Here is a 27,883-nt window from a genome sequence, read left to right as displayed (position 1 = left end):
CGCAGGGGCCTTTTCTAAATTTATGCTAACTGGAAAGTTCTGAAAACATCTCCTCTTATTGTCTAAAGGTAATGTCTTAAAGTTATAGTGTGTAAAATCTCACCACTAGATTTTAGTCAATTGTAGATTGCTGTCAACTGAGTTCTGTTGGCGGCCTCTGTAGGACAAACAATTTGTCTGTAGTGAGTGTAGCTTCTCAATATGCTGGGTGTCCACATGTATTTACTCTGGGGGAAGCTGTAAAAATCTGAAAAAAAAAAAAAAGAGTTTCAATATGAGTTGATGAGTCAATGAAACTGACCAATAACAACCACACTAAGGTGAGTTGAAGATATCCTGTGCTTTTCTGTTGGTAAACACTGTTGTTTTTGCCGCTGTTAGCTGCTGTTAGTTGGCATCAGTAAAACATTGTAAAACACAGTAAAACACCAAACATTGTTGGACTTGGACACTTAGTGAATAAACTCTCATACGATATAAGAATATAATTAAACTGTTTATCAGATTCAAAGTGTGATTTTTAGGAGCCTAACATTAGCTGGCATCATGTTAGCTTATAACCAGTTGTTGTTGTTTAGTTTGTTCTCGTTGTCAGCTGTCCAGAGACAGGATGGTTATATGTCTAATCTGCTGACAATATCGGGAATAAATAAGCATGTTTGTGCATGTCTTCATGTTTTAAAGCCCTCACTTTAGTTCAGAAGATGAAGCTAGAAGTTGGGAATGATTATTTTTTCCAGATGCTAGCTGTCTTGTCTTACTTCTTTGCATTTTTGCTTATATGGCGATAGACTCCACTTCTCAGATGATAAAACACAGGTGTGATCCCTCATAATTGGAGCCTGACTGCACAGACATGAATTAAAATTTCTCTCCACAGCACATGAATGCCTAAAGGATTTCTTTGACTTTACTTTAGCATGCTAACTTTTTGGCTAGTCTCTAGCTTACTGTACTTTTAACTTTATTAAGAGTAGTTTGTGAGAGTCATTGAGTCACTGCTTGGTTTGTATAATCTAAACCAGCGGTCCCCAACCTTTTTTGCGCCACGGACCGGTTTATGCCCGACAATATTTTCACAGACCAGCCTTTAAGGTGTCGCGGATAAATACAACAAAATAAAACTAGTACCGGTACCGAAAAAAAGAAGATTTATTCATAACACACGTGAAAAGACCCAGGAAAACCGAGTTAACGATAAAAACGATAACAAAATAACGCTGAAAACCGATAAAAACCCTGAAAACCATACATTTCACACCTGAGCCTCAACTCTCGCGGCCCGGTACCAAACGACTCACGGACCGGTACCGGTCCGAGGCCCAGGGGTTGGGGACCGCTGATCTAAACCATCGTTCAAAAAGTTAAATTAAGATGACAAGGCGTCTAACGGCATAATAAATGAGCAACATTTATTTCCACTTTTTTATACATTAAACGTGCATATCAATAAAACTAAAATCGATCATATAAATACCTCTACTATAATACTGTTACAATAAATATGGCTCTACAGATTCTAGGTTAAATAAAAAACAGAGTTCAGTATCAACTGCTGTGCAACACAAGGAGACACTCTCGGGACACACTGTACATGTCTTCTGTTTTAGCACATTTTCCATGTAAAATGATGGACTTGTTTGGTGATTGCGATATGATACAGTGTACTCCACTCTCATTTAAAAGAGCCCGTTTGCTCTCTGCTGTGCTTTTCCTAAAAGAGATATTGTTGAATAATGTTCACAGTGTCAGCATGACAGATAAGAAAACTGCAGTCCTTTTAATATCCATATTCAAATTCTGTTTCTCTTCTGTTACCAACAAACCACCCCTTACCATTTTGTGGAGTCAAAATGGAGACAGTGCCATGCTTTTTGACAATTTGTGCTGGAGCGCAAAGGAGCACACACTCACCACCTACACACACGCATACACAAAAATCATAAATGTGCTCAAAGTATTTGTACAATTAAAAGCAGGCACTCTGCTCCAGGTTGACCTAAAAAAAAAGGCTATTTTTCCAAAAAAAACTTGGCTATGTCAAACATGACAGTGCACCAGGCAGTGAATAGAGTATGATACAGCTGTGATTCACATGTACACAAACACATCAACACATCAACACCCATGTCAAAATATTACATACAGTACTTTAAAATATATTACCAAGAAACTGTTGTTATCTGATAACGTGCAAAACTAAGCACACCTTTCACAACACTCTCACGCACAATGTTCATCTTTTACATGATATACAATGAATAATTGTACAGACTAAGTAATAAATATCATCACACAAATATGTTTTACTGGTCACTTCTGTCTTCCACTTAATGTAAATGCCAAGTACTATGTAATGCCGTCCCATGCACCATCTTTAAGTTTCCGCTATATAACAAAGGCCAAAAAGGAGAATTCTTCTAGATGTTTTCTTCAATCTTGTGCTTTCTTAACATCTAAAAATTCAAATAATTTGTCCACAGAGAGAGAAAGGATCCAATGCCAAAAGCTGTCTGTATGCATCAAGTGACAGAATATAATTTATGGTGATAGAAATGATTAGATAAATGTGTCATGTGATATAATATTTCAAAAAAGTCAAGAGAGCTTCATTTTCAGTGGCTAAAGCTATCCTTCACAGCATAGGTGGTAGCAAAGTACCAAAGTCCAAAGAATCAGAGTCAGTCAGATACTCTGCCGTATTAATAATAACTAATGATACAAATAGTTATAAACCTTTGTGAAAATAGACAAAAACGGAGAGAAAACACGTTCAGTAAATTGTAAAAACAAGGAAAGGACTTGTGTCTGTGCCTTTCCCTCTGTCTCAGAAGCCAGGCACGTGGCAGTACGCCTCCAAGGAGGACAACAGGATGTAGATGAACCAGAGAGAGAGGAAGAGGAAGAAGGTGAGAAGCTTGGCTGTCCGTGGGCCACCGAGCTCTCCTCCAGACACGGCGGGACGTCGGCGGTAGAGCAGCACCAGCACGCACACCAGCGCCATGATGGTGAAGAGGGTGACAGAGAAGGCCAGGGACCCCGGGTTCACTTTGAACACCTTGCCTTTGGTGTGCCAATAAACTGCTGCAATGGTCCACGCCACTCCGATGCCTAAGAACACGTTGACCGCATTGCTGCCCGTCACATTTCCAATAGAGGCGTCAGCATATTGATCCTGGATGGCAGCCACCTTACTTGCAAAAGTGTCTGTAAAAGAGAGAGAAATAGGCAAATATATATAAGTAATCAGTAATGTGCACAGACAGAGTACAGGTGCCACAAATACCAGGGACTGTACAATAAGCACTACATGTATTTAATGAAATTCAAGCCTTAATTTAGGAAGTACCGCCATTATTATACTGTATATAGTTTCCCAATTTCAGAGGCTCAAAAATAATTGGACAGTTGACTTACAAGTAATTTCATGGCCAGATGAGGCATATTTACCTATTATTCCATGACAAATTAAGCCATTAAAGATCTGGAGTTGATTTAGTAGTTGTGACTGGAACTCTTAGCATGTAAGTCCAAAGTGTCCGTGCAAGTGCAACGAGGCCATGATTAGGCTGAAAGTTCAAAGGAAAAACTTAGGAACACAGCCTAAGCTGTAAGAGTGGCCAAATCAACAACCTAGATCATGGGTACAACGAATAAATGGACTGTTCAGCTCAGCAATACCACACATCCCAAAAGACTACAGAAGACTAAAGTGTATGATTGCAGAAGTTATTTCTTGGTTGGTTTCATTGATTCCATCAAGAACACTCAATAGGAGGTATAAAACTGGATTATTTTATGAATCTACAATCAAGACATGCTTTTTGGAATGGAAATACAAAGACAAGAATAACAAGGTGCAAACCTCTGGTTACACTTAAAAACATGAAAGTCTGATTAGGCTTTCCTGGAAAAAAGGGTTGTCACAGAAAACAAAAATCACACTCAGATGTAAATATAAATATATAAATATAAATAGATAATAAAATTAACATTGTATTAACATTGTCATTTGAATCAATACTGATACAAACTCCCTCAAAAAGAGAGACTCAAAAACAAGCAGCAGCTGGAGATGGCTGGAGTAAAGGCCTGCCAGAGTAATGCAAAGGAAGAAACACAGGATTTGGTGATGTCCATGTTTCCAGTCGTCGACTAAAAAGGTTTTTCATTCAAGTATTAAAAACAACACTTACATTTAAAGTGATGGTAGTTGTGTTTCAAAATTGTCGTAAACAGTTATTGTCTTGATGCATGCTCAATCATCCAGGTAAGTAAATCCCAAAGGGTTGAGACACATTTTTTCTAAACACCACGTCTCCTTGGCTTTTAAACATGTTGCGCCAAAAACTGGTCCACCTCAAGGATCGGGTCGCCTGACACAAGCAGAGTAGTGTAGTGTACTCTGTTAAGTGCCAGGAGGATTGCCATGATTTATACATGGCAAACAACCTCTGGCGAAGTGGATGGCACAACACAGAAGAGCTAACTTGTCAGGTCCAGGACTCCGCAGTCTATTTACACCTAGAGGCCAGTGGACACTCTTTTAATGATGAGGATGTACATATCCTGGACAGGGAGGAACGCTAGTTTGAGCGCGGAGTCAAGGAGGCCATTTACGTGAAAAAAGGAAAGACCATCTCTGAATTGAAGAGGGGGGGCTAAGGGTACATCTTTCACCATCTTAAAATGCTGTGATTGCAGCCATTCCCCAACTCTCTGTGAATGGTACTCATGGCCATTGATCAGTGGTCTTTGATCAATGATCTAATTTTGCTCTAATGTTCATAATTCCACACATTGCCGAAAACCCAAACAGCACACGCAATAAGAGGCTTTATCTAAGCATCCTGTTAATGTTGGTGGGGCGTCAGTTACACAATGGACCGAAAGCCAGCACAACAGAGCCAGCAGTGCACGGGCAAGTATTCATTTCTTACTTGGAAATTCCGACACCACTTCACATCTGACCGTGTAATGCAAACTCTGTTTGCCAGCAACCAAGCTGCTCTCAGCGTCAAACGACTCCACCGCCAACCTTAAGAAACGTAGCCTACTGCAACTACCTTGTTTTAGTTGTGGTAGCTACCTGGGCTATGTGCCACTTCAGTATCTTTGATGTACTATTGCCGTGTGATTTATTACTATTAATGAAGGCTGCATTACAACCTGCTAGCTGCAAATAATCACGTGCAGTTCTGAAAGCAGACAGAAAGAAAACATATTACTCATACAGACATAGTTTTCTATACGAGATCACTGCAAAAACTGCAGCCTTATCTAATGTCCACCCTACTGTTACTCATTTTATATTAAGATTTTACAATCTAGTTGGTATTGCTTTCAGAACCGCACATGATTATTTGCAGCTAGCAGGTTGTTAATGCTATCCATCAAGTCTAACCTCAGCTAATGCCAGCTAACAATGTTAGCTTGGTGGCGAGTAGCCTTCAGTAAAAAATCACACAGCAATAGTACATTCATGTAGTTGTAAAAAGCAAGACAATATATTAAGTAATCCAAAGTATTCAGAATACGTTACTCACATTGAATAACGTAACGGAATACATTACAAACTACATTTTGGGCCATGTATCCTGTAATCTGTAGTGGAATATAATTTAAAAGTAACCTTCCCAACACTGTTTGTTGATCAATGGTCATGACAATTTGCATATTAATGATTAGCGACCTCACAGCCCCTTGTTCAGTGGGCTAATTTCAGTCATTGTGCGATGTATTGTTTATAAAGCTGGGGAAAGCTGCAGTCAGCTGAGACTGAAGAAGTCACTTGGATGAGTGACGAAACGTTTCTCCCATTGAAAATGCTGCGTCCAGATTAACAGAATCAACCCAGATTTTTGTGAAACTCAGTTATTTAAAACTGAAAATCTGAAGATGAAAGCTGAAAATAACACTGTTTTTGTGTAATATTGTTCTCATAAAACTATAGCCACCCATGGTACTCTATGTGTACTTAAATTGTTATTAGGCTGTTGTAGTCTTGTGGCCCTGCATTAATGATTAGAAGGACCACATCCTATATGTGGTTATGGGAATACAGCCAATAGCCTACTGTCATTGATGAAACATTGTTTGGCTCGTAAACAGATCTGACTTTTACTCACAGTAAAATAAAAATGGGCCCCCAGCTGTCAAGGAGTTCAGGACTAGAGAGAAATGCCGTTATGTATCAAATAATATATGTGTAGCTAATAAACTGTGACTCTGTATGTGACAGATCACTTGTCTGCAGTGTAAAAAAGCACAATGTTGTTTTCTGACTGTCAAGAATAATTATTTTTAGGCTGGTTAATTACTGAAGTCAAGTTCAGGGATCATTGAACAACTGAAAACACGAGAATTTGAATCTTATATTATGACCTAGTTTACATTCATTACTGGTGACTTTTTCAAAAAGGGGGACTTCATGGCTTTCTCTTATTTGGCATGGGATTTTTTAGGGAAGCATGAGAGGATAAGATGGAGTCTCAAAGCATGAGAGTTGGCAACCCTTGTTTATTAAACCAAAACCTAATTTTCATAGTTATTTTTTGTGTTCAGCGTTAGTGTTTAGGAAATAGCAAAATGGGACTATAATTAGGGCGAAACTAACAAGTGAAACAAGGTTTTTTTTCTCTGTTTACAACTTGTTAATATCCAAGGCATGAGCTTTGGAGAGAATCCCTCTGACAGCACAGGTGGAGGAAAAGGTTACACAAGCAGCTGCTTCTGCCACAGGGGAAAAGCCCAGAGGAGACACAGGACAAGGCCGCTGGTAGGACTGAACGACAAGCACAGATGCCCACCTGGAACAGAAGTGCCGAGGGCCACAAACACCACTGCGGTGACCGAGTCTTTGAGACCGACTGTGCAGCCAAAATGTGAGGCCAGGTCCCCGGTCACAGCTGTCAGAACGCCAATGAGGGAAATAGAGACAAAGAAGCAGGCCCAGCCGTTCCAGTATTCAGTCGGTGGGACGAAAGCAAAGAGGACCTTCCAGAAAACTGTCAGGAAGTGCATAATGTAATCAAAGCAGGACGGCAAGCGTTCCTCCCCGCTCTCCTCCTCATCGTCGTCACCTAGCAAAGACAGAAAAGATGCATGAAAGCCTGCGAAACACAACCTTCATTTAGACCACTGTTTGGCTTTACAGAGCACCGTAAAGCCACCATGAAATCGATATAATTCTAGTTTCAGTTACTGTGTTTGTTCAGACACTGGCAGTTTTGGGAAATGTTCTACAGATACTGTAAAATGGAGAGAAGATTTAATATGCACTGCTGTTGGATGAAACTGTGAATGTGGATATTGTTTGGACAATGGCTGCTTTTGTGGTATGTGGCCATTCACGTTGTTATCATAGCCATTCTGTGACTGCTCTATACTGCTCCTGTTATCTACAGCCAAGAAATCATTGTTAAAGCCAAATGGGATTTGGACCAGTTGTGCTTAGATAAGAAAGACGTGCAACAAATACACCACAGGACGACAGGAATACAGTGGCTTCAATACAGCAGTCATCGCAGTTGTCACAATTCAGTGCACTACACACATGCGGGGGGCTCGTAGTTAGTGTCACACCATTTAAAAAAATGTGTCATAGTGCGACCAAAGCACAACAATTAGTAGAGCTACCATTCCAGCGACAGCCATCGCTGAGGGCAGGAGATTACATTATAATTTATAATATCATCATATTTATCATAATACAGCTCAGACCCAAACTGTGGAAGTGAATGAGCACTAAAAAATCCTGACTTTTCAGAAATTTAGTGCCAATTTGTCATCATATTCATCTTCATATTTTAGATCAGTAAAACCTTCAGCATCTTTGAGCAATCCTTTTCAAATCAGAGACATGCAGGAAGTGTACTTTCTATCTTAAATATGCACATTACAAATGCAAATCTGAGTTTCTCCATCCAGCAAGAGAGAGAAAATAAAGAAAAGAGCATGTTAACCAAATGACACATCACAGGAGTCTAAGTGAGCTTTTAGCCCAATGATTTGTGCACTAGTGCAGATCTAAAAGGTTCACAGGCAGCTTTGGAAAGACCCCCAAAAAAGATTCACCATACCACAAAATAAATTCTTCAGAGCCATTAATTGTTGAGGAAGAGCCGGCCCTTTTAGTTTTTATGATGAGCCACATCATGCATTTTTAATAAACTGTCTGGGTTTAAATGGATGCAGCAAATAAGCTCAGAATGATCAAAAATGAATTAAAATAGCATTTGTTTTTGTAAGCTTTTTCAACCCTTTCCGTTAAACTGGGGATGTTTTTTTCTTTATGCAATCTTAAACGGAGCATTTTGAATTTTATTTTAAAGACATATCTAAGTGAGCGCTGCACAACAGGCAGCTGGTGGACCGGATCCAGCCTGCAGGCTCAATCTTCTTCAGGACTGCCTTCAGAGGGATGAACAGATGAGACATTTCAGGACGCCGCGACTTACCTGCGCTGACAGTGACGGCACTAACAAACTGCTCTCTCCAGCTGCTGCTCCCTACAACAAGAGCCAGGTTCGTTTTCTTGATCAGCTTGTCCACTGTGCTCTGCAAGGAAAGCAGAAGAAAGGTGCATTAACACACACTGAATAACATACTCAGTACAATCTTAGTGCTGTATGACACTGGGGACACTGATGTGGTGAATCAAGATACAATTACCAGCTTCTGTCCTCCCAGTGTGAAGCAATGGTGAGTCACCAAAACAGATGCGAGCACAAAATCCCAGTAGCCCCCAGGAGAAAGGGAGTGTGCGAGCATAAAGCTGCTTTAAAGCAGTGAAGAAACACAAGCCAACTCATGAAACTGCAGCTGTTAATATCACTGCGGTATCATGTTACAGCTTAAATGTTCCTAAATTGTCTCAGAGCGCTGCACCACCCATTTTAAGCTGAAGGATCAGTTTACTTGTGCAGAGGATTGCAGTATGAATCTGTGGTATCTGTGTAGCTCCAGCACAAGTATAATGGCGATGATGTCATAGTTATCTGATAAGGGTTAGCTCAGATTGTGACTGGAGACTACACATCAAACAGAGGGTTATTTATTTCATGATCACAAAAATAAAATGCCATCACTACATGTCAGTCATTGGTTTTTTTTGGATTATTGTTTTAAAGCCTTTAGTTGAGTGGACAGGTCACATTCTTTATTTATTTAATTACCGTATTTTCTGGACCATAAGCTGCTACTTTTTTCCTAGGTTTTGAGCCATGAGGCTTATACAAAGGTGTGGCTATTCTGTGGATTTTTCTTCCACCACTAGGGGCACTCTAACCAGAATTAGAATAAAAAACAAGATAGATGAAAAATCAATGCAAAGAAGAATACGCTACTTTTTCTTTAGCAGATAGAACACGCACAACAAATTACCAACTGGTAATTATTTTCAAATCCTCGCCCCTTCATCATGGAAACCACACGATGAAGTTCGTATGATGCAAGTTTTAAGTTGAAGGCCATCGATCTTGCTAACCAGGAGGGAAACCGCGCTGCTGCCCGCAAGCTTAGCGTCAATGAGTCTATGGTGAGACGTTGGAGGCGGCAGCGGGAAGAGAGCGGCGCACCTTCAGAGCCAACTTCACCGGAGGATGACAGTGCCACGGAGAGCGAGACTGATGGAGACAGATGTGATGAAGTGCTTCTGAGCCTGTTCAACTCCGACACTGAAGAAGACGACTTCATGGGTTTCAGTGAAGATGATTAAAATGACTTGTGGTTTCAAATACAGGAAAAATTAAGGTAAATAAATAGCGGTTATTTTCTCTTGGTTCTGTTCCGTTTTAATCAGCAAAGTTGCTGCCGTGTTAAAATGCATTGTTCGGAAAGAATCTGTTCAAGTACATACATGTACATTTACAGTACAAAATCGTTCTGTACATGCAGTAAATATCAAATTTTTCATCATAGATATCTGCGGCTTATAGCCGGGTGCGGCTTGTATATCTTTTTTTAAATTTTTTTTAAAAAATAGAGCCGATGCGGCTTATTTACAGGTGCGCTCTATTGTCCAGAAAGTACGGTATATTTGCCAGAGGTGACCATAAAGTGGAGACCCGATGCTAGCTAGCTTTGTTAGCATGATAGCATGACACATTTATTAGCTGTACAGGTGTATTGCACAGCCACAGGTTCCTAGAACCATAATATTATTTCCCGTAATGAAAAAACACAAAAACAAAATGCTAACACAGACTTCTTTTCCAGGACTGAAAAAAAGGGATTAGCCACTTGTATACAGCTCATAGCTGTTAGCTAATGAGCATGTGGAGGCGCAGTCAGATATGCCCCTTCCTCACCACTTGTGGTTTCAAAACACCAACATGGCATCTTGTAAATAGGCAGTACTTACTTACTAAATAGTAGTAAATGATGGAACATGTAATCTATACCACTACTGTTGTGCATTTATGACTCACTAGATAAGCACTGAAAAAGCACTGATTAGGCTCTATTCATGAACAGAGTCTATTGATGGATGAATCTTCTCTCTGTGTTAGGAAGCACCTGCTTTTTTGACTACTACTGAAATGCATTCAGCTAGCCACGCCTAGCTTCGACCTCCAAGGTAAAAAGAGCATTATTCTACCTGTAGGGCTTACAGCGGAGCACAAAGATTTGTTGATTGACAGTTGTGCCGGTTTTGATGTTTGTGTACAACTATGTGATAAAGAATATGGTCTGTTGTTTATTACAGCTCATCCAAGAACTCCAGATTTGGTGAGTGACGTATTAGTATTTTATTAGCAGGAAAAATAATCAGCAGGTCATTTTGTTGCTGCCATATAATCTATGGATGCTACTTGCTAACCAAGGTTGCTAGCGTTAGCTAGTACGTTAGCACACCACTCTCATCAATCAGATTTTCAGATGCTCCAAATGGCACTGGCACCACAAATTTAGCTCACAGGCAGAGTTCAGTGACTTTTCTTATGTGTCAGCACCTACCCGTCACAGAAAGACACCATGCCTCTAATAAAACATAACTTAAAGTCTGGATATAACTTAAAGTGAATTAAATAAATAGTCATCCTCAGCACATTTTTCATGAATACCAAAATTAGCAGTAGCGATCCCAGTGCCTTTTCTTACCGGGCTGTAAATTTGTTTAATTCTGTTCTAAAGAGAGTCTCTGGAAATGAGGTTGTTTTCGGAATTAGCAGCATTTTTTTTCACTATTTTTTTGGCTGGCTTCTTTGTCCAGCTTCTGAGGTTGCCACTTGGGCCTAATATCATGTTGTGTTAAGGTAACTGAAGTTTCTTTCTTTTTTAAAAATTTGTACTTTTTCCTGAGTTGAGATCGATCCACTGCTCATCCAGTCCAAATGTCAAAGTATCCTTCAGCAAGATACTAAACCCTGAGTTGCCCTCAACACATCCATCGGCATGTGAGTGTGTCTGTGGACGTTAGATAAAGTGCTTAGGTTTAGATGAAAGTGTTGTATGAATATGTGTGGAACTGGGTGAATGAAACTTGCAATAAAAAGTGCTCTGAGTGCTCTCTTGTAAAATACCCAACCAATACAAACCAATACAAAACAGATGGAGTACTGCTATAAATTCTGCATTATGGCAAATGATACAAATTCTTTAACTCTGACTATTCAAGCTGAATGATGCGTGAACACATCTACTGGAAGATTCATGAGTTGCATAATTTATCACACATCAAAAGTAAAATATATATTAACCCAAAATACTGTGACATCAGTGAAATTGCTGCATTTCTCCAGGTTAATGTTGTAAAGTCAGTCCACGTCAGCTGGCAAGAAATTTCAAAATAAGCAGGCATCAGGTGTGGTGTGGCTCTGAGTTACAAAGCTGCTGATTTTGTGTTACCTTGAATTCATAAGACTCCTCAATGACCACCTCCAGCCTGGTGTGCTCTCCCAGACATGGGCAGCCCATCTTTGACACGTCCTCCGGACCCACTGCTGTCTTGTTGTCATTAGTGTCACCTAGGGCAGAGCAGCACAAGAATAAACTATCATCCAGGATTTCCTACATGGTGCTTGGATGATAATGAAAGTCAGTCCTCTGTGTGTGCTACGGTCCGTTACAGTGACTCTGAGTGACAGATCAGCCAATCATAATTGGTAAACCCAACGCGAGAGATGTTGGGGAGACATGTATTGAAATGAATAAAACACGGCAGCCTGCATATTGATACTCAAAATTTAATCAAAAGCATAAAAAGTACTTGGAATAGAGGATTTAGGTTTATTTATGTCAGTGGTTTTATTTATAATAGTGGATTATGTGAATATGTATTCTGTTATTTATGTTTTGAATTCTCTACTTAGTAATTTACTTCAGGGATATATTTTTTCTGCATTCATTATTGGCTTATTGTTTCTTGTATGTGTTTATTGTCATTATGTTTAATAAATAATAAGCAGAATTGTATGTTATTAATATAAATAGGTCTCATAAACAGGACTTTCCCCAAACGTTTTCTGACTACACGTCACATTTTTAATATATCCACAGTACTTTTAGGTTGCAAATCATCAATCATTAAAATATGATCACATTTAGCAAAGAGTCTGAGTGAGTATTGTATGAGCACAGTTTTATTACAAGTACTTTTTTGATGTTAGTTAGTTTAATTTAACATGGAATTGCAAATGCAGCTATTGCACAGTAATTACAGCTCTCTTCCACAGTGTGTCTTTTCTTCTTCCTGTTAAAAGGGAGTTTTTCCTTCCTACTGTCGCCAAGTGCTTGCTTATAGGGGTCATCTGATTGTTGGGGTTTTTTTCTGTATTATTTCAGGGTCTTTACCTTACAATATAAAGCTCCTTGAAGCAGTTGCACTATATAAATAAAATTGAATTGAATTGAATGATTAACTGTAAAAGTTCTCAAAAATAACATTGATGAAATATAATGAAATTTTTACTGTAACCCTGAGCAGTTTTTAAGTGCATCAATTAGACTTTCAGTCTTCATGAATAAGGCCTGATGAGGAAGTTTGAGATTAGTTGTGCTGTAAGGTTTAATCTGCATTAATCCAAGTATTTAAATTAAATATAATAGAGAGTGTACACATTTATCTCAAGCCACCAAATAGAGTGACATATCACTCTGCACATGTAGCACACAGTGATGTCATCCACTCACCGTGTCTCTGTCCCACCTCCAGCAGTATGGGCTCCTCCAACACAACTGTGAATGTCTTGTTTTTCTCGTACTCCTCATCATCAATGATCTTCACATTCAGCAATTTCCTAAAGGTCGAGGGGTCAGGGGAACAAGGAGAAGCGGATTAGCTTTGTTTAGGGGAAATAAAAGTAGCTGCCTGTATGAGTCAACCTGCAGTAACCCTCTGTTATCTAAACACGCTCAAAATAGATCCCAGGCAGGTAAGAGCAGCTTCCAATGCTGAGACTATGCTTTCGTACACATTCAAATAAAACCAGAGTAGCTAAGAGGTAGACTGCCTACACAGTGAATCATGAAACAGATCTGTTAGATAAGAAGGTGGAAGCTCAACATTTCCCCCAAATTGACAAATATCATGCGCTGCCGAACACTACGAAGAAAAAAAAGACTAAAATATAAATTTTCCTAACACCCCACAAGAGGGCGGACTCCTTCTGCACCATTAATTCCATTAGAGCACAACTAAAGCGAAATAGCCCACACCCCTCCCACACACTCAAGTTAGAAGTCATGAGGAATTGAATTATTACCTTTGTCTCTGTGGAAATTAAGCATCACCTATCTACACAGGGACTCATGATAAGACATATATATATAGTTTGTGCTCTTAAATCCGAGAGCTCAAAAACGTGAGGCTGCTTTGTCAAACTGTGACCGACATATTTTCTTCAGCCCTCTTCGTTCGCCCACACTGTCACAGCCAGTCTCTCTCTCTCCCTCTCTCTCCATCTCCCTAATGATATGTGGGTGGCTGTCTATTTCTGTCTACACATATACACTCAGGGTTTGACAACACGCATGAAGAGCTTTTGCTTGCTGAGGAAGAAGAAGTTTATTTTAAACAGCAACGATACGTCACTGGCTGTCTAATGTCAGGCTAAGTCATGCCAGTGGGAGCAACGTGAATCGCAGCCTGGAGACCTCGCAACAGGAACAAAAGAGTTTGTGTGCATGGTATGTTTGCTTTGAATCGCTGTGCCGGGGCCTTGAAATAAAATGTGAAGGCTCTGCTGCTGTGGATTGTGCTAATGTAGTAGCCATTTTGACATTACATCACATTTTAGGCAGACACTGTCTGTCTTGCCGTAGCGTACCTAGATAAGCAGAATATACAGACGAACATTTACATTTTCCACTAAAATCTAAACGAGAAATTAAAGGCTGTCGAGAAGCAGCAGGGGCCCGGGTTCATTTAATGCATCGGGCTGATTAGCTGGCAGTCTAACTCTAAACTGCTGCCACAGTTTGAAGCTCATTTGCACTGATTTCAGACAAAAAGAGGTGGGTGATAATGCAAAACGCGAGAAAATCAAAAGTGACTTTTCAAAACAGACTAAAAAACAGCTGTGGTGAGATTAGTTCTCCTGCTTTCTTAGTTTCGGTGAGTTGGTCCTTCACGTAAAGTAGTTCCATCCCTCTTTTTAAAAAAAAAATATTTTACTTGAATCAGTAATACCTTTGTTAGTATTTTAAAAGCATTAGTAGCGCAAATAAACAAAAAGACAACACAGAAAAGTGATAAAAAGGCTGTGCTGTGATGTGAGGCGATAACACGTGAGGCACTGAAGGCAGCACGGATCATCTTTAGCAAGCCAAACAGCGAGCCCAGTGCTCATAAGGCTCATTATTTATTTATTTATTTTTTATTTTAGCTGACTACCTTGATAACTTATCCAGTTTGCACATGTGCCTGATGCTGAAGTTTGTTAAGTTTTCAACTAGTAGCAAACATATAAATATATATTTTAAGAGTAATAACAAGAAATGAAAACTGTAAAAAGAAAAAAGAAATAAAGAATGATTGAAAATGGCATCAAAGAAAGCTAATAATTCACAAAGAGCTGGAGGATGAGCAAAACAGACTGGCTAAACGACAAGCAGTGCTTGCTAAAGAAAAGACAGTTACGAATGGAAGAACGGATGATTTAATTATTGCTACACTCCAGTCCTGCAGGTCTGCACACTAGTCTGCAACCATCTGGCAACCACTGGTCACAAGAGGAAAATGTGTATTCCCCTGGCTGGTTGGTGCGTGTGGTAGGTTGTTTGCTGTCGCTAGGAGAAACTGGTGGCAAAGTGCTGCTTCACAGTCTGTATTAGGTTGGTGTAACTGAGGCCTAACACACAGCAATCTCAAAAGCCACCGGAGGCAGAGATGAGGAGAATGTTCTGATATAAAAGCTACAAACACAGGAATGGCAAGTCCTTAAGTTATTTGAAAGCACGGATGTTGCAATTCACAGTCACCGTGCAGCAGCCTGCCATACCATAAAAAACAAGCAATCAGTGCCTGCTCATTTTTACCCTGATAGATCCAAACAGTGAACACTAGAAATAGCTTTGGATTTCACAGAATTTAACTGAATTAATTTGAAATAATTTTCCCACATGCCAGTCTGACCTCCACACAACTTTCTTCACAGTGGAACAATGCTCTGCTGATCTCTGTGCATGTAGTGTATATGTCTGGTAGATTTTTATTATAGTAATTTAACTTGGCAGGAGGAGAAAGGCACGAGTATATTCCTTTGAGCTGATTTCTTTTACTCTGCTGAGATTTCACTTTCCAGATCTTTTTTTCTATGCAGCTTGCTTATAATGTGAAGCGTCTGATGAACAGGATGTCACCAGATTATATCATTCTGACATGATACTTTTTCTTAACCAGCAATTTGTCAGGAATTTGTGTGTCTCTGTGTGTGGTGGGGATGGGGGGGGGGGATCTCACACACAAAATAAAATCTATTCAAGCTGAATTTATGCTTCAATTCTTCAAAGAAAATGGTACCACCAGAGTTTGAAAGTTGCAGATTTTTTTCAAACGCCCTAAAAGCCCAAAGCTTAAGAACATATTTCACATTTTTAATTTTCATGCGCACAGTGGTTCTGTCGTTAGCGACTCTGACCTGCAGCAAGAATGTATGCTGCCACATTTCTGCGTAGAATTTGCGTTTTTTCCCCTGTGCCTACAGAGTTTTTGTCCTGGTGATGCAGTTTTCTCCCTCAAACCAAAGACACGCTTGTTAGACTGACTGGTTCTAAACTGTCTATAGCTGAGAGTGTAAGTGGTTTTGTCTCTCATCGCCACCCCTACTATAGTTGGAAAAGTAGTTCAGATGATGAAGTGATGCATTTTTAATTTTAAATGTTTCCAGCATGTAAATGACTACCAATGAAAGCATGTAAACTAATCAAAATATGAAATCAATGAAGTTCTGCCTTCATCTTCACTGTAGGTAAAAATAATCACGATTTAGCCGATTTAGCTAAAAAAGTTAGCTAAAGTAAACTAAGTCAGACACCCACTAACTAGCTAAATACGTTAAAGGAATAGTCTCACATTTAAAAAAATACGCAATTTTGTGTTCTTGCTGAAAATGAAATGAGAAAATTGATGACAGTTTAATGTCTGCACTCAAATTATTAAAGTAGAATAGCAAGCAGTCGACTTAGCTTAGCATGTAGTCTGGATGGAGGGAAACAGCTAGCCTAGCTGAGCCCAGTCTACAGCTCTAAAGTTGACTAACAACACAGCTCTCGCACGTCAGTTTAGATGATGTAAAAATGTAAGTTTGTGGATTTCAGCTTAAAGTTACAGATACTCATCATTTTATATGAACTTCATTATACTTTTGATGATTTTTTTAAACTGTTCTTTGTTCATAGTGAAATAATTGTACAGCACACATCTATAATGAGTTTAAAAAAACAAAAGAAAATAGAATTGGGTCCACAAGTTTGAATTTATATTAGTATTAGATTTTTTTTAAACCACACAGTGTCAAAAGCATCATATCCCCCGTTAATATTTGGTTAAATGTCCCTTAGCAAGTTGCACATCAACAAGATTTTTTTGGTAACCATTAACAAGCTTCTGGCCTAATTCTGACATAATTCTGTCTGATGTTTGTCTGGGCTTTTAATCATAGTCCTCATTTTTGTCATGGTAAGTATGTAAACCTTTGACCACAACTGTACAATAGTCATGCAAAGCCAGTTATTTATAATGACTAGGACTCCCTGCAAAATCATAGTTGTTCTTTTTTATTTTAGCACATTTCCCAAAATGTAAAGTTATCTTTTAAAATTTGTGGTCCTTTAAAATTTCCTTCGTGCACTTGGGTTTAAAATGTTCAATTTAAAAATACATTTTCTAAACAGCACACAGTCCTGCTTTATGAGCCCTGTCGCCGCAGGTCAATGTAAACTCTGATTATTACAGACACAATTGGATTTTATCAACACTGTAAATCCTTGGCTTGCTCTATATCACATTACACTGCGGAGCCATCAGCCATCTCTGCTGCCCGGTTGGCTCCATTCCTGGGAAAGTTTCTGAGTAGCCGCAGTGGTATAAACCTCCAATTGCATCGGTCACACAGACAATATTGCGTGCATTCTAAAGATTGATCTCTGCTCCATCTGCAACAACCGTAATCTGTTCTCCATCTGCCTGGCTCTTTTTGCAGTTGTCTTACATTTACTGAGAGTATCTTGAATGCTAAAAAAAGTATGCCTTGTTTGTAAATTAATTATCAGGATTAGTTTGACTTAACCAGAGAAATGAGAAAAAGGAGGTTGGTCATAATTGTCACCTACAGAAAGAAAGCATCATACATATCGTCTGTGACTCTTAAAGTAGTTCTGTTTTTATTTGGAGGTTCCCTCTCCTCCACATTTTTTGTCGGTTCCTTAAGGATGCTCCAGTTTCCTCCCACAATCCAGAGGCATATACAGTAAGGCATGAGGACCGGAGACTCCAAACTGCCCACAGGTATGACTGTGTTCACTCTGTAGCCAGAGAGAGTGTCTCTAATTTCTACCCTCTGCCTGCTGCAAAGAAAAAAAAAGAAAGCTTCTGCCCTCCCGAGACCCTGACAAAAATTAAGCCGGCAGGGAGACCGAGTGAATGCATGACAGTGTGTCAAAATCCACAGCTGGACCTGGCACCTCCGTTCATTTAAAGAGCCATGAATCAAAGTGGCATGTCAGCATCTGCCTACAGTGCTGAAGTGTCCTTGAGCAAGATATTGAATCTCATCCAGCTCCAGAGAGGCTGCAGTGTAGCTCATTATAAACAGAAAGCAGCTGCATTACATTACATTACTGTGTCTCCACTGTGTTGTTGGGTTATTATGTAGAGAAAATTTATACATAAAGAAACCCGTTTTGACATTGATAATAACAAATTATTCCACCACTGATAACTTGTACTTGCAAAAATGTGTGGCAACATAATGGAGAATGGTCTGAACTAATAAGCACAGGGAGAGACAAGTGGGACGAGGAGAATTTGAAATTCATTTCTACCCTGCAGCCGTGTTAGCTGCTCCCCTGAATTTAAGCTCAGTGGTAAATGTTAATGTCAGCAGGACAACACGCTGATTCTCCTCAGGTGTACTGTGTAACATGTTCACTATCTCAATTTAGTATGTTCACTTGCTAATTTGCAGTAAATATAAAGCATGGTTAGCTTTGGGAAGGATTTTGACCAGAGGGATGCTATCACTTGATTACTGTTCCTCTAGAGGTGAGCATTAACTGGTGGACCTAATTTCATAGCACTAATTGCAGAGATATTACGCTCAGAGCTACAAATGTTAACCTCATATCAGCACAAGAGAAAACGTTAGGCCATCAAAGACATTAGGATCCATCCTCCGAGGACCATGACTGTTTGTCTGTACAATATTTGACCCCAGTACAAAACACATTGAGATGTTTCATCCTCTGGGGATCACAAATGTCTATTTGTCTATATGACAAACAGTGCCGTCCTTTGTGACATGGAAGCAGGAAGGCTAATATGTGATTAGCTCTGTGGCTACTTGAAAAGTTGATTTGAAGGGACAGGATAAGCAATAACTGCAGTTGGATGTTTTCATTCTTTTTAATGAGGATTTATAAAGAAGCTGCATGCCAGAGGTTATGCCAGAGAGAGTCCGCCCAAAGCAATTCCTGTTTTCCTGTATGCTGTCTACACTTTCTTATCAATAAAGGAAAAATGCCATAAAAAAAGTTATTTGGTTATAGCTTCTGTCTTCTTTGCAGCAGTTGCTAAGCTAAAGGCCAACAGCTCAAACATAAACAAGAGTAGACCACATGGCTGGTTTTTCCACATATTTCTGACACTACCTCCAAGTTACATTAAACAGCTATAATATGTAAACATGGGTCTGCAGAGCTATGTGCAGTACCTGCAGAACTGCCATCATAATACCATGCCAGGACTTTAAAAAGTGTAGTGTAATTATACAAACAATTTGCTTGCTATGAGCACAAGAATAAGCACTACTTAAAATGAGCACATGTCCACTTCCCCTTTGATGAGTGACCAGAAGAAGCAAATGATATGAGAAATGTTTTGTGTTAATGTTACCAAGCCCTGAATCTGCGTGTCTTTCAGGAAGTTCAGTATGTCATCGAGCTCGAGTACCTCAGGCGTGAGAGATAAAGAATATCAGTGTATTGATTTTTTTTTCAAAAGTGATCCCCTTCTATCTGTTTTATCTTAGCTTATGTAACTGCCCCCATTATCCACTTCAGACTCAACTAGTGCATAGAGGCGCATATTTGAGGCACTAACGAGAACAGATATGAGATTATGCTACATACGAGCATCAAAGGGTCTATTGCAGATCTTCCTCTAATCCATAAACACAGAATGTAAAATGGCGCTTGATGTCAGCTTGTTTATTTTGGCTCAGGTTTGTGTCTGTAGATCATAATTTATTTACTGCAGTACAGAATTTCAATGGTAAATTATTATTTATATGCATGCCTAGATTTTAAACCGCTCCTCCTGGCTCCGCGTCAAAAGCTTAAAAACTTGGCTTCCTCTTTTGCTCCTCTGCATGCTCAAATATTGACGGGGGAAGACAGATGTACGCGAGCACAAAGACACACAAAGCTTGAGACCCTGTAACAAACACGCAAACACAGAGGTGCCCAGAGGACCGTCGCCGAGTGTCATCTCTTTGTCGCGAACAAGCGGGGAAACACTCGGGTATGAAAAGCCAGCTCGGTTTTGAACGATGAACTTTGGCAGCCTGCTGAGCAGTAATGAGTGCAGACGTGCATTTAACACAGAGAGGGTGTGAGTTTATAGGCTCGGAGAAACAAATAGACGCATACAACGACGGTGACGCTTCAAGATGATGCCGTTTCACCTACATCTTTTAACGGGACTGACTGGCATAAAGAATTCACAAGCTGCGTAAAGAGGAGCACAATCTGGCCTGGCAGTCTTCGACTTAAGCTCTCCAAAAGTGGTGAACTTTTGGCTCGGCATCAGAGTCAAACATTAACACATTTGGGTGGCACGCAGAGATGAGCGCATTTCCAGCAGCAATATTAGAAAACTCATTTAGATTCAGCTTAAAAGATAAGTCAGCTGCTCGACCTGGCAATTTCGATTCAAGATCTGAGTCAAACCTTTCCCACCTATGATCAAAGTACTCCCGCATTCCCCTTTAAGTCCTCGCTTGCTATTCCGAGGAGGACAGGAGTAGCTGAACACTGCTTTGGCATTTTTTTTCTGCTGGGTCTGGGTTTTCTTTTCATCTGTTTTCTGATAACAAACTGCCCTGCCCCACTGGATCCCGCTCTCCACAGTCACCCCCCCAGTCCTCTCCACTGCTGCACATCGACTGTTAAGGGAAGCATGACTCCAGATATTATGAAGTGTACAGATGCTTGTGTCACTGTCAGCTTTCTACAGTCGGATGAGCACAGTCTTAGCTCGGTAGGTGAGGACTGTATCTACTGCTCAGTCTCCATTTGAATGCAGATGCCAGCTGCCTGCCTCTCATTTCACATTGTTATACACTATTGACTCATTAACTGCAGCCTCTGTAGCTGACTGCGCTATGAGGGGAACTTTTGGGACCCCTTTAACCCCTCTTCACTCTCTTTAATTGCTTTGGATGCTCAAGAAGCTCTTTTTAGTTCCCCTTTGGAGCGACATGTTGCTTGATGTGGGTTTAAAGCGGATTCAGCACTCTAATACGGCCTTAATTATACACATAGACTAATGCATAAAAAGGAGAAAAAGCATAGATTGTGCGCGAGAAAACTGCTAAAAACAGAGCAGTATATTCAAATTTCACCTGCGCTGTGAGGCAAACAAAAAGAAGAAAGACAAATAGGGAGATCTGCGTTTTCTTTGACACCATGTATTCACCTGCCTTTCCTCCCACTCGGCCAACCTACACAATACACCTACGCACAAGCCTCGCACAGACGGATGCATCTGACACATTTGATTCCTTTGTTTCGTCCTTTGCCGTGCAGTAAATCATTTTGTAATGAGCTCGGTACGGTTGAGGGCATTTTCTTTCTTTTTTTAAAGTAAGAAATTAAAAAAAAAAAAACATAACCGTTCTGTGTAACTGCCAGGTCTTTTGCTCATCTCGTCATAAAGCAAACACTACAAGTGTACTCATCATTCAGCCAGCGCTTTCAAACAGCGTTCAAGTGAAAAAAAAGAAAGAAAGAAAGAAAAGCTGGAAAAACATCACTCTTTCAGCGCTCTCTCACTCCCTCGCTCTCTGCACTCTGCCTCCCTCATCTTTTTCTCTCCTCCTCTCTGCTGGCGCATCCACGAATGCTTTAACTAAAATAACCACACGGGCTCCAGTGCATGCACCTGTTTTAGTAGCTGCCGTGCAAGTCACCTGTCTGATTTTTTTCCCCCCTCTTCTACTCTGTTGCTCGTGTGGGCTTCCTTTGTTTTTCACAGGGAAGTCTTTAGTGTTGTGCATTACAATGAGCTTCAACAGAACTTCCACAGAAATCCCAACAGGCTGCATTTAATTCATTCACAGGAAACCGTTTCTGGGTTTCGTCTTCCTCTTCTCCTCCTTTTTCTTGTTCTTTTAAATCTCCACGATCTTTCATTATCTGCCGCACAATTATATCCTCTTATCCTCCCACATCGTCGCTGCGAAAAGAGCTAAACTTCGCCGAGCAAACGTATCTGTGAGTCATAAAAATAGGCCTTTCATTCGTTACCAGAATAGATAACTTACAGTAATCTAGCAGGACAGTTTAATGTACCAATGTGTGGGCGGTGATGTTTAATCAAGTGATGAACAAGAGGAACTGGCACTCACATGGTCTCATCGTTCTGAAACTCCAGCTTGCCGGACACCTCTTCGTAGTCCTCCCCTGCTTTGGCGGTCCCCTCGACGGTGTGGTAGGGCACAGCCACTTTTCCCCGTGCCCCGGATGTCCTGTGAACCTTCACCTGCATGTTGCCAACACTCTCGCTGACCCTCGTGGAGTTGCTCTCAAACGTAAAGATGCCAGCGTGGTCGTCGTCGTAGATGGTGACAGTGGCGATGTGAGGATTGCCCAGTGCCGCCTTTGGAGGAATATGGGAGGGGAGGCCCACCATGCTGTTGCTGGAGGTGATGGAGCTCGGCTCCAGCATTGAGACCTCGGCTCTGTGCACAATGCGCGGGTTGCTGAGGCGTACGTAGAAGTGCTCGTCCTCTTCAAAAATGTCATCGTCGATCACGCCAACAGTGAACTCTTTGGTTGTCTCGCCAGGCTTGAAGACCAAAGTGCCCTCAGCAAACTCATAGTCTGAGCCTGCATTGGCAGTCCCGTCCTCCGTCCGGTAGTCCACCTGTGCAGGGAAAAAAAAAACTTCATCAAATATGTAGTGGCTGGAGTTGTAATAAAAATATTAATATTAATACTTTATGCCTCAGGCAGTTAAAGGTGATTTAAAATTGACCTTGAGCATTTGCAATATTTGTGCTTTCCCCCCTCACCTTAACAGTGCAGCCACTTTCTCCTCCGTGCCGACTCACGGTCAGCTTTAGTGAGCCGCAGTTCTCAAAGCACTGATAATGAGAGTTTTCAAACTGCAGGTAGATAGTGTTAGGATCTTCCTCTTGCCCGCTGGCCTCGTGACAGCTCACCACCTTCCTGGCCTGATCAGCTGCATGCTTTTTCAGGATGTTCCCCGCTCCGATCATCATGCGTGTAGCTTGAATACGGTAAAAGGCCCGGCTCTTCTGCTGCTGGACCAGCACTTGATAGTTGGCCATCTCGATGAGCTGCTCCATGTCCTTATCTGGGTGCCTCTGTTTTAGCTCTTTTAGAGTACGAGCCATCTCCCTGCGGGCCTCTTCTTCTTGATCTTGTTCCGCGCTCATCCCACCACCTTCCTCCACGCCCTCCAGCATCCCATCCAGAGCCTCTTTGGGGTGAGTGTGAGAGTTCACACCCTGTCCATCCATCTCCAAGTCCATTTTAGTGAACATGGCATCTCCCTCTGACTCGATGATAATGCCACGGGTCTTGTCGGCTCGGTAGCGCTTGTGGACGTACTTGTAGAAGAGCAGGCGGCGGTCTGCGATCCAGGCTTGCAGAACGCACAGGGGGAAGAAGAGGAAGGTGAGGACTGCTTCCCAGACATGCACTTCTCCGGGGGAAAACACTGACAGGATGAGATACAGCCAGATGTAGGCGAATATGCTCCAGGCTGCGGTGACAAAAAACACCCGCAGGTGTTTTATCTTGCGGGTTTCATTTTCCGGCACCACATAGACACAGATGGCGATGATGATGAACATGTTGAAAGCAGCACTGCCCACGATGGTGCTGGGACCCAGAGCTCCCGCTTCAAAGTTATGGCCGACCACTTCGATGACAGACAGCAGGATCTCTGGTGCCGAGGAGCCCAGGGCCATCAGGGTCAGGTTGGAGACCGTTTCATTCCAGATGCGCACAGTGGTTGTTGTTGTTTCACCATTAGGCTTCTTGATGGTGATCTCCTTTTCTTGAGAGGTGATGACCTCGATAGAAGACATGAACCGGTCGGCGATGATGGACATGCCCAGGAACATGTATATGAGAGCGGCAAAGTAAACAATGGCACGTGCCACCTTGTCACCCACTGCGGGGTTCTGGGGATTCCACATGGGTAGCACCACGCCCTCGGAGCAGTTGTCATCACTGGAGCAGTTGCCTGGGCTGCTGCCGATGTCATCATCCCTGCTGCCGTAGGAGAAACGGGTGACTCCCGGGAGGAGAACCAGCAGAAGAGAGATGAACATGCATGGGGTGGCAGGTGGAGTGCAGTTCAAGATACGCTTGTGTAGAAACATGATGGTGTGGTGATGCTTTGAGTCTTCTAATGCTAGAGATCAGTGCACGTGACATGTGAAGGTTCGCATGAACCTCTGAAAGACAGGGAAAAAAAAAAGAAATTTGCCTGGTGGATGAGAAAGCCACATGTCAGATGTTCATTATTCAGTTATATTCTCAAAATAACCCCGATATGGCACCACAAAAGTGCTCGCAGTCATGCTCTTTTGTATGCAAATGATGTGGGATCCATCAGTTTCGTTGGTCCGAGTTTAGAGAGCCAGAAATATTGGCACCTACTAATCGTTGAGTCACTGGTATTGAACTACCCTGTACGACTCCCACACATATAATGTGGTCATTCTGTGCTAAACCGCAGTGAAAATGTTACCCTTTGCACCTGTAGTATCGAGGGAAAAACTGACTCAGTCCACCCCGTACTGTCGAGTTAGATGGGAGTCCAAAAATAATATCCACTGGCAACGAGAATAACAAGAAAGGAGCAGTTGTTCCTAGGTAGCCCTACTGGTACATATAATATAGGATGATTTAAAGGAAGAACAGCTCTAGTGTCTAGAGAGTCCAACACACCTCTCAGGTCTAGTGTGAAATATAAAGCTGATGCCTGAGTGCAATTCAATCATCACCACCTTACCTAAAAGAATCCATTCCACATGCAGTAATTTATATTTGCCAACACAGTTTCTCTGATTAAGTCAGACAGAGCATGACAGGGTGGAGCGGGGTTGCAAAGCAGCATGCATATGCACAGCAACTCGTGGGCTGGCTGAAGCAGCTTTAATACCATGTGCTTTATGAAATTAACCAGATTGACGCTTAGATGGGTATCAGCTGAGCAACCAGCAGATGCGGACTACCACTGAGATCAGCCAATCTGTCGTTTAGCTTAGTTTAATTTAGTTTAAAACTTTACATAAGCAATGGAAACGGCATCAGGGGACAACTAAAAACAATTCCCCAGTGCCCCCCCCACCCCCCCGCCAGCAGTATCTTAATGGCCTGAATAGACATTTCAGGGAGTACAGTGCTAAACTCTTCAAAGGATTAACATCTGTGAAAAAAGAGGAGAGGGAAAGATGTCTAGTAATGTGTCTGGTGTTTTCTAATGAAAATTTAAAGACCATCCTTGTCTCAGAAATAGGTTGCACACCTACAGCAGGAGCAGTCTGGCAAAGCTGCATGTTTGGCACATGCTCTCATTGACATGCGGCAGTGAAAGGCAGCATTCTCCAATCTGACCTGCATAACAGGAGAGCACGGTTTCCGTCAAGGCTACATTTCAGGGTGAAGTGGTGCAGCACAGATGCAGGAATTAAGCCGTCAGTTTTTTCTTTCTTTCTGCTGTTAGCTCATAAATAAGTGACTAACAGATTGTATTTGTGCAACAACAATAGCAACAGCCCGACACCTGTCTGCTGATCAGATTGAGCGAGTGAGATCAGCACCATGGACAGCGACTCCTGCAACAGGCAGCTCCAATCAGTGACAATGAAACAGTCTTTTTTTCGGACTGAATGAAATATCCCTCATTACTGTTATGTGAAATCACATATTGATATCATCACTGATTCCTTCACTTTCGAAAGCAGATTTAATTAATACGTTGCTTTCATCTGGCACACAATCCTGCACAAATTTTGAGTGGGTGATGTTTCTATGGCAAAAGCAAGCTCTCCGACTGGTGGAAATGCAGGAAAACTATAGAGAAAAAAATGTCTCTTTCTGTTCTGTGCAATATTTAGTGATATGTTTTCCTCACTAAAGTCGCCAGGTAGCAACAAGTAAATGAGATACTGAAGCATATTATTCATTTCCCCTGAAGAATACAGATGTTTTCATTTTTTAGTCAACACAAGCACACACTCTGAAATCTCCTCACCTTCGTCACATTACATCTATTCAAAGTGTGCAAGTATCCTACCAGTGCAAAACTACAGTTCTCTGATCTGCTGATTTCTAACATGTTTGCGATTAAAAGCCCGAGTGCAACATGAAGACTTTACCAACTACTGGCAAACCCAGCATGATGCCACTTTCCATCTAACAGAGTTACTAACCTTCAATAATTCCATAATTATCCAAGCCTTAAAAAAAAAAAGCAGATCCAAATTAAATTAATCCTCAAACATGTTCTTGTTTGCTAAGCAAAGGTCCAGGGTTGGCAAGTAAACACATAATGACTCACACTTTGATGCCTGCACTTGTTTTGTGTGTAAGCGTGCGTGCTTTTCAAATGGTGGCACACTCAGTTTGTATTGAGACACCTCATAAATGTCACCTCTGCTATTTAGGGAAGGAAAAGTCATTAGAAATCATAAACAAAAGGAAAACAGAACAGAAACATGGAAGAAAATGAAAAGAAACCGGAGTTCCTCGAGATGTTGTTTTGAGCTCAAAGCACACTCATCAGTCTAAGCACTAAGACAAGTGTTACTGGATTTACATGCAGCTGTTAGTCTAAGAGTCTAGTATAATGGGGGCAAGCAAAATTCTCATGCAGGGACTTGCTTAGTTTATTTTCTTTCTTTCTTTTTTTTTTCTTTTTCTTTTCTTTTTTTTTTTTAGCTTATAGTTATAGTTCCTATTTTAAACATTGTGAGAAACTGTATTACTCACCTGGATGCAGCTGTCAGTGAGTCAACCCAGAGTGGAAGTTCTAGCCTCAGGAGATGAACTTATCTTTCATGCTGCTCTGTGGAAATACAGCTTATCTTAAACGAGCATACCATAAAGTCAGTTTTTAAAACCATCATGAAAATAATGAGTGTTCCACATCGGAGAATTTTGAGAAGCTTTAAAAAAAAGAAAAAGAAAAAAAAAAACATAAATGTGAGCCAGTAGCAGCACAAAAACACAAAACACCGCTGTTGCAGATTCGAGACAATTCAAAACGCCAAGTTAGAAACAGATTCTGACACGGCTAGGTAAGTGATATTACAGATGTAGAATAAAAAGGGAAAAAGAAAAAAATAGAGCCTATTAAATGATCAGTACGCTGAGCATGAGGGACAAACAGACCGGTCCATTTGGTGCGCACAGCAGCCCCACTGATACTCACGGAAAGCCCAGAATCTCAGTTGGATCCTGGTCACAGCGTGGCTACCCTGCACCAGTTCAACAGAGGAAGACACCCCGTGTGCCATTCACACGGCAGACTGGTGTAATGGTGTTGGCTTGTTGCTGGTGTCTTGGAAATGACGCGTAGCCTTCCCCGGTGCTTGTTCGCTGTTTTCTTTCTCTCTCTTTTTTCTTTGACAAGTACCCTACCTCAGCAAACTTAACACAGCCGGAATAGTTCCCCTCATTAAATTCCCATTGTTCCACCACCGCGACACCCTCCGCAAAGCTAAGTAAATTATTCAAAAACCACAAGGCGCTTTCAGCTTTATCCTTTCCTGACTGCGTGTTGATGCGTAAAATAATAAATTAAATTACACTCTCTGGTCGTTCGTTCGCTTGTACCACTCCCCCCCAAAATCTTAGAAAGTATTAATTTAAAAAAAGAGAATTTAATTGTATTTTGTATTTCCGAAAAATAAACTGAGTGCAAAAATTCCCTCGCTCTTCTGCCTGAGCTGGATAACGC

The 27,883-nt window shown here is 41.1% G+C and overlaps 1 protein-coding gene across 3 annotated transcripts; it reads right to left on the bottom strand.

Moving 5' to 3' along the window:
• Positions 1 to 1,424: 1,424 nt before the first annotated feature.
• slc8a4a (solute carrier family 8 member 4a) lies at positions 1,425 to 27,883 on the bottom strand. 3 transcript variants are annotated; one of them, XM_063487647.1, is made up of 9 exons: positions 27,356 to 27,883; positions 26,914 to 26,989; positions 22,956 to 24,371; positions 22,290 to 22,807; positions 13,135 to 13,241; positions 11,851 to 11,969; positions 8,460 to 8,559; positions 6,810 to 7,082; positions 1,425 to 3,207 (listed from the first exon to the last, which is right to left on the bottom strand). In XM_063487647.1, the coding sequence occupies exons 3-9, from the start codon at positions 24,294 to 24,296 to the stop codon at positions 2,828 to 2,830; spliced, it is 2,838 nt and encodes a 945-aa protein (XP_063343717.1). In that variant the 5' UTR covers positions 24,297 to 24,371; positions 26,914 to 26,989; positions 27,356 to 27,883; the 3' UTR covers positions 1,425 to 2,827. The 3 variants fall into 3 exon arrangements, with proteins under 3 accessions (XP_063343717.1, XP_063343719.1, XP_063343718.1); XM_063487649.1 differs by having other exon boundaries at positions 22,956 to 24,186; XM_063487648.1 differs by having other exon boundaries at positions 26,914 to 26,984.

Source organism: Pelmatolapia mariae, linkage group LG10_11 (assembly GCF_036321145.2).
Source record: "Pelmatolapia mariae isolate MD_Pm_ZW linkage group LG10_11, Pm_UMD_F_2, whole genome shotgun sequence".
Lineage (NCBI taxonomy): Eukaryota > Metazoa > Chordata > Actinopteri > Cichliformes > Cichlidae > Pelmatolapia > Pelmatolapia mariae.
This window is presented reverse-complemented; position numbering and strand designations above follow the sequence as displayed.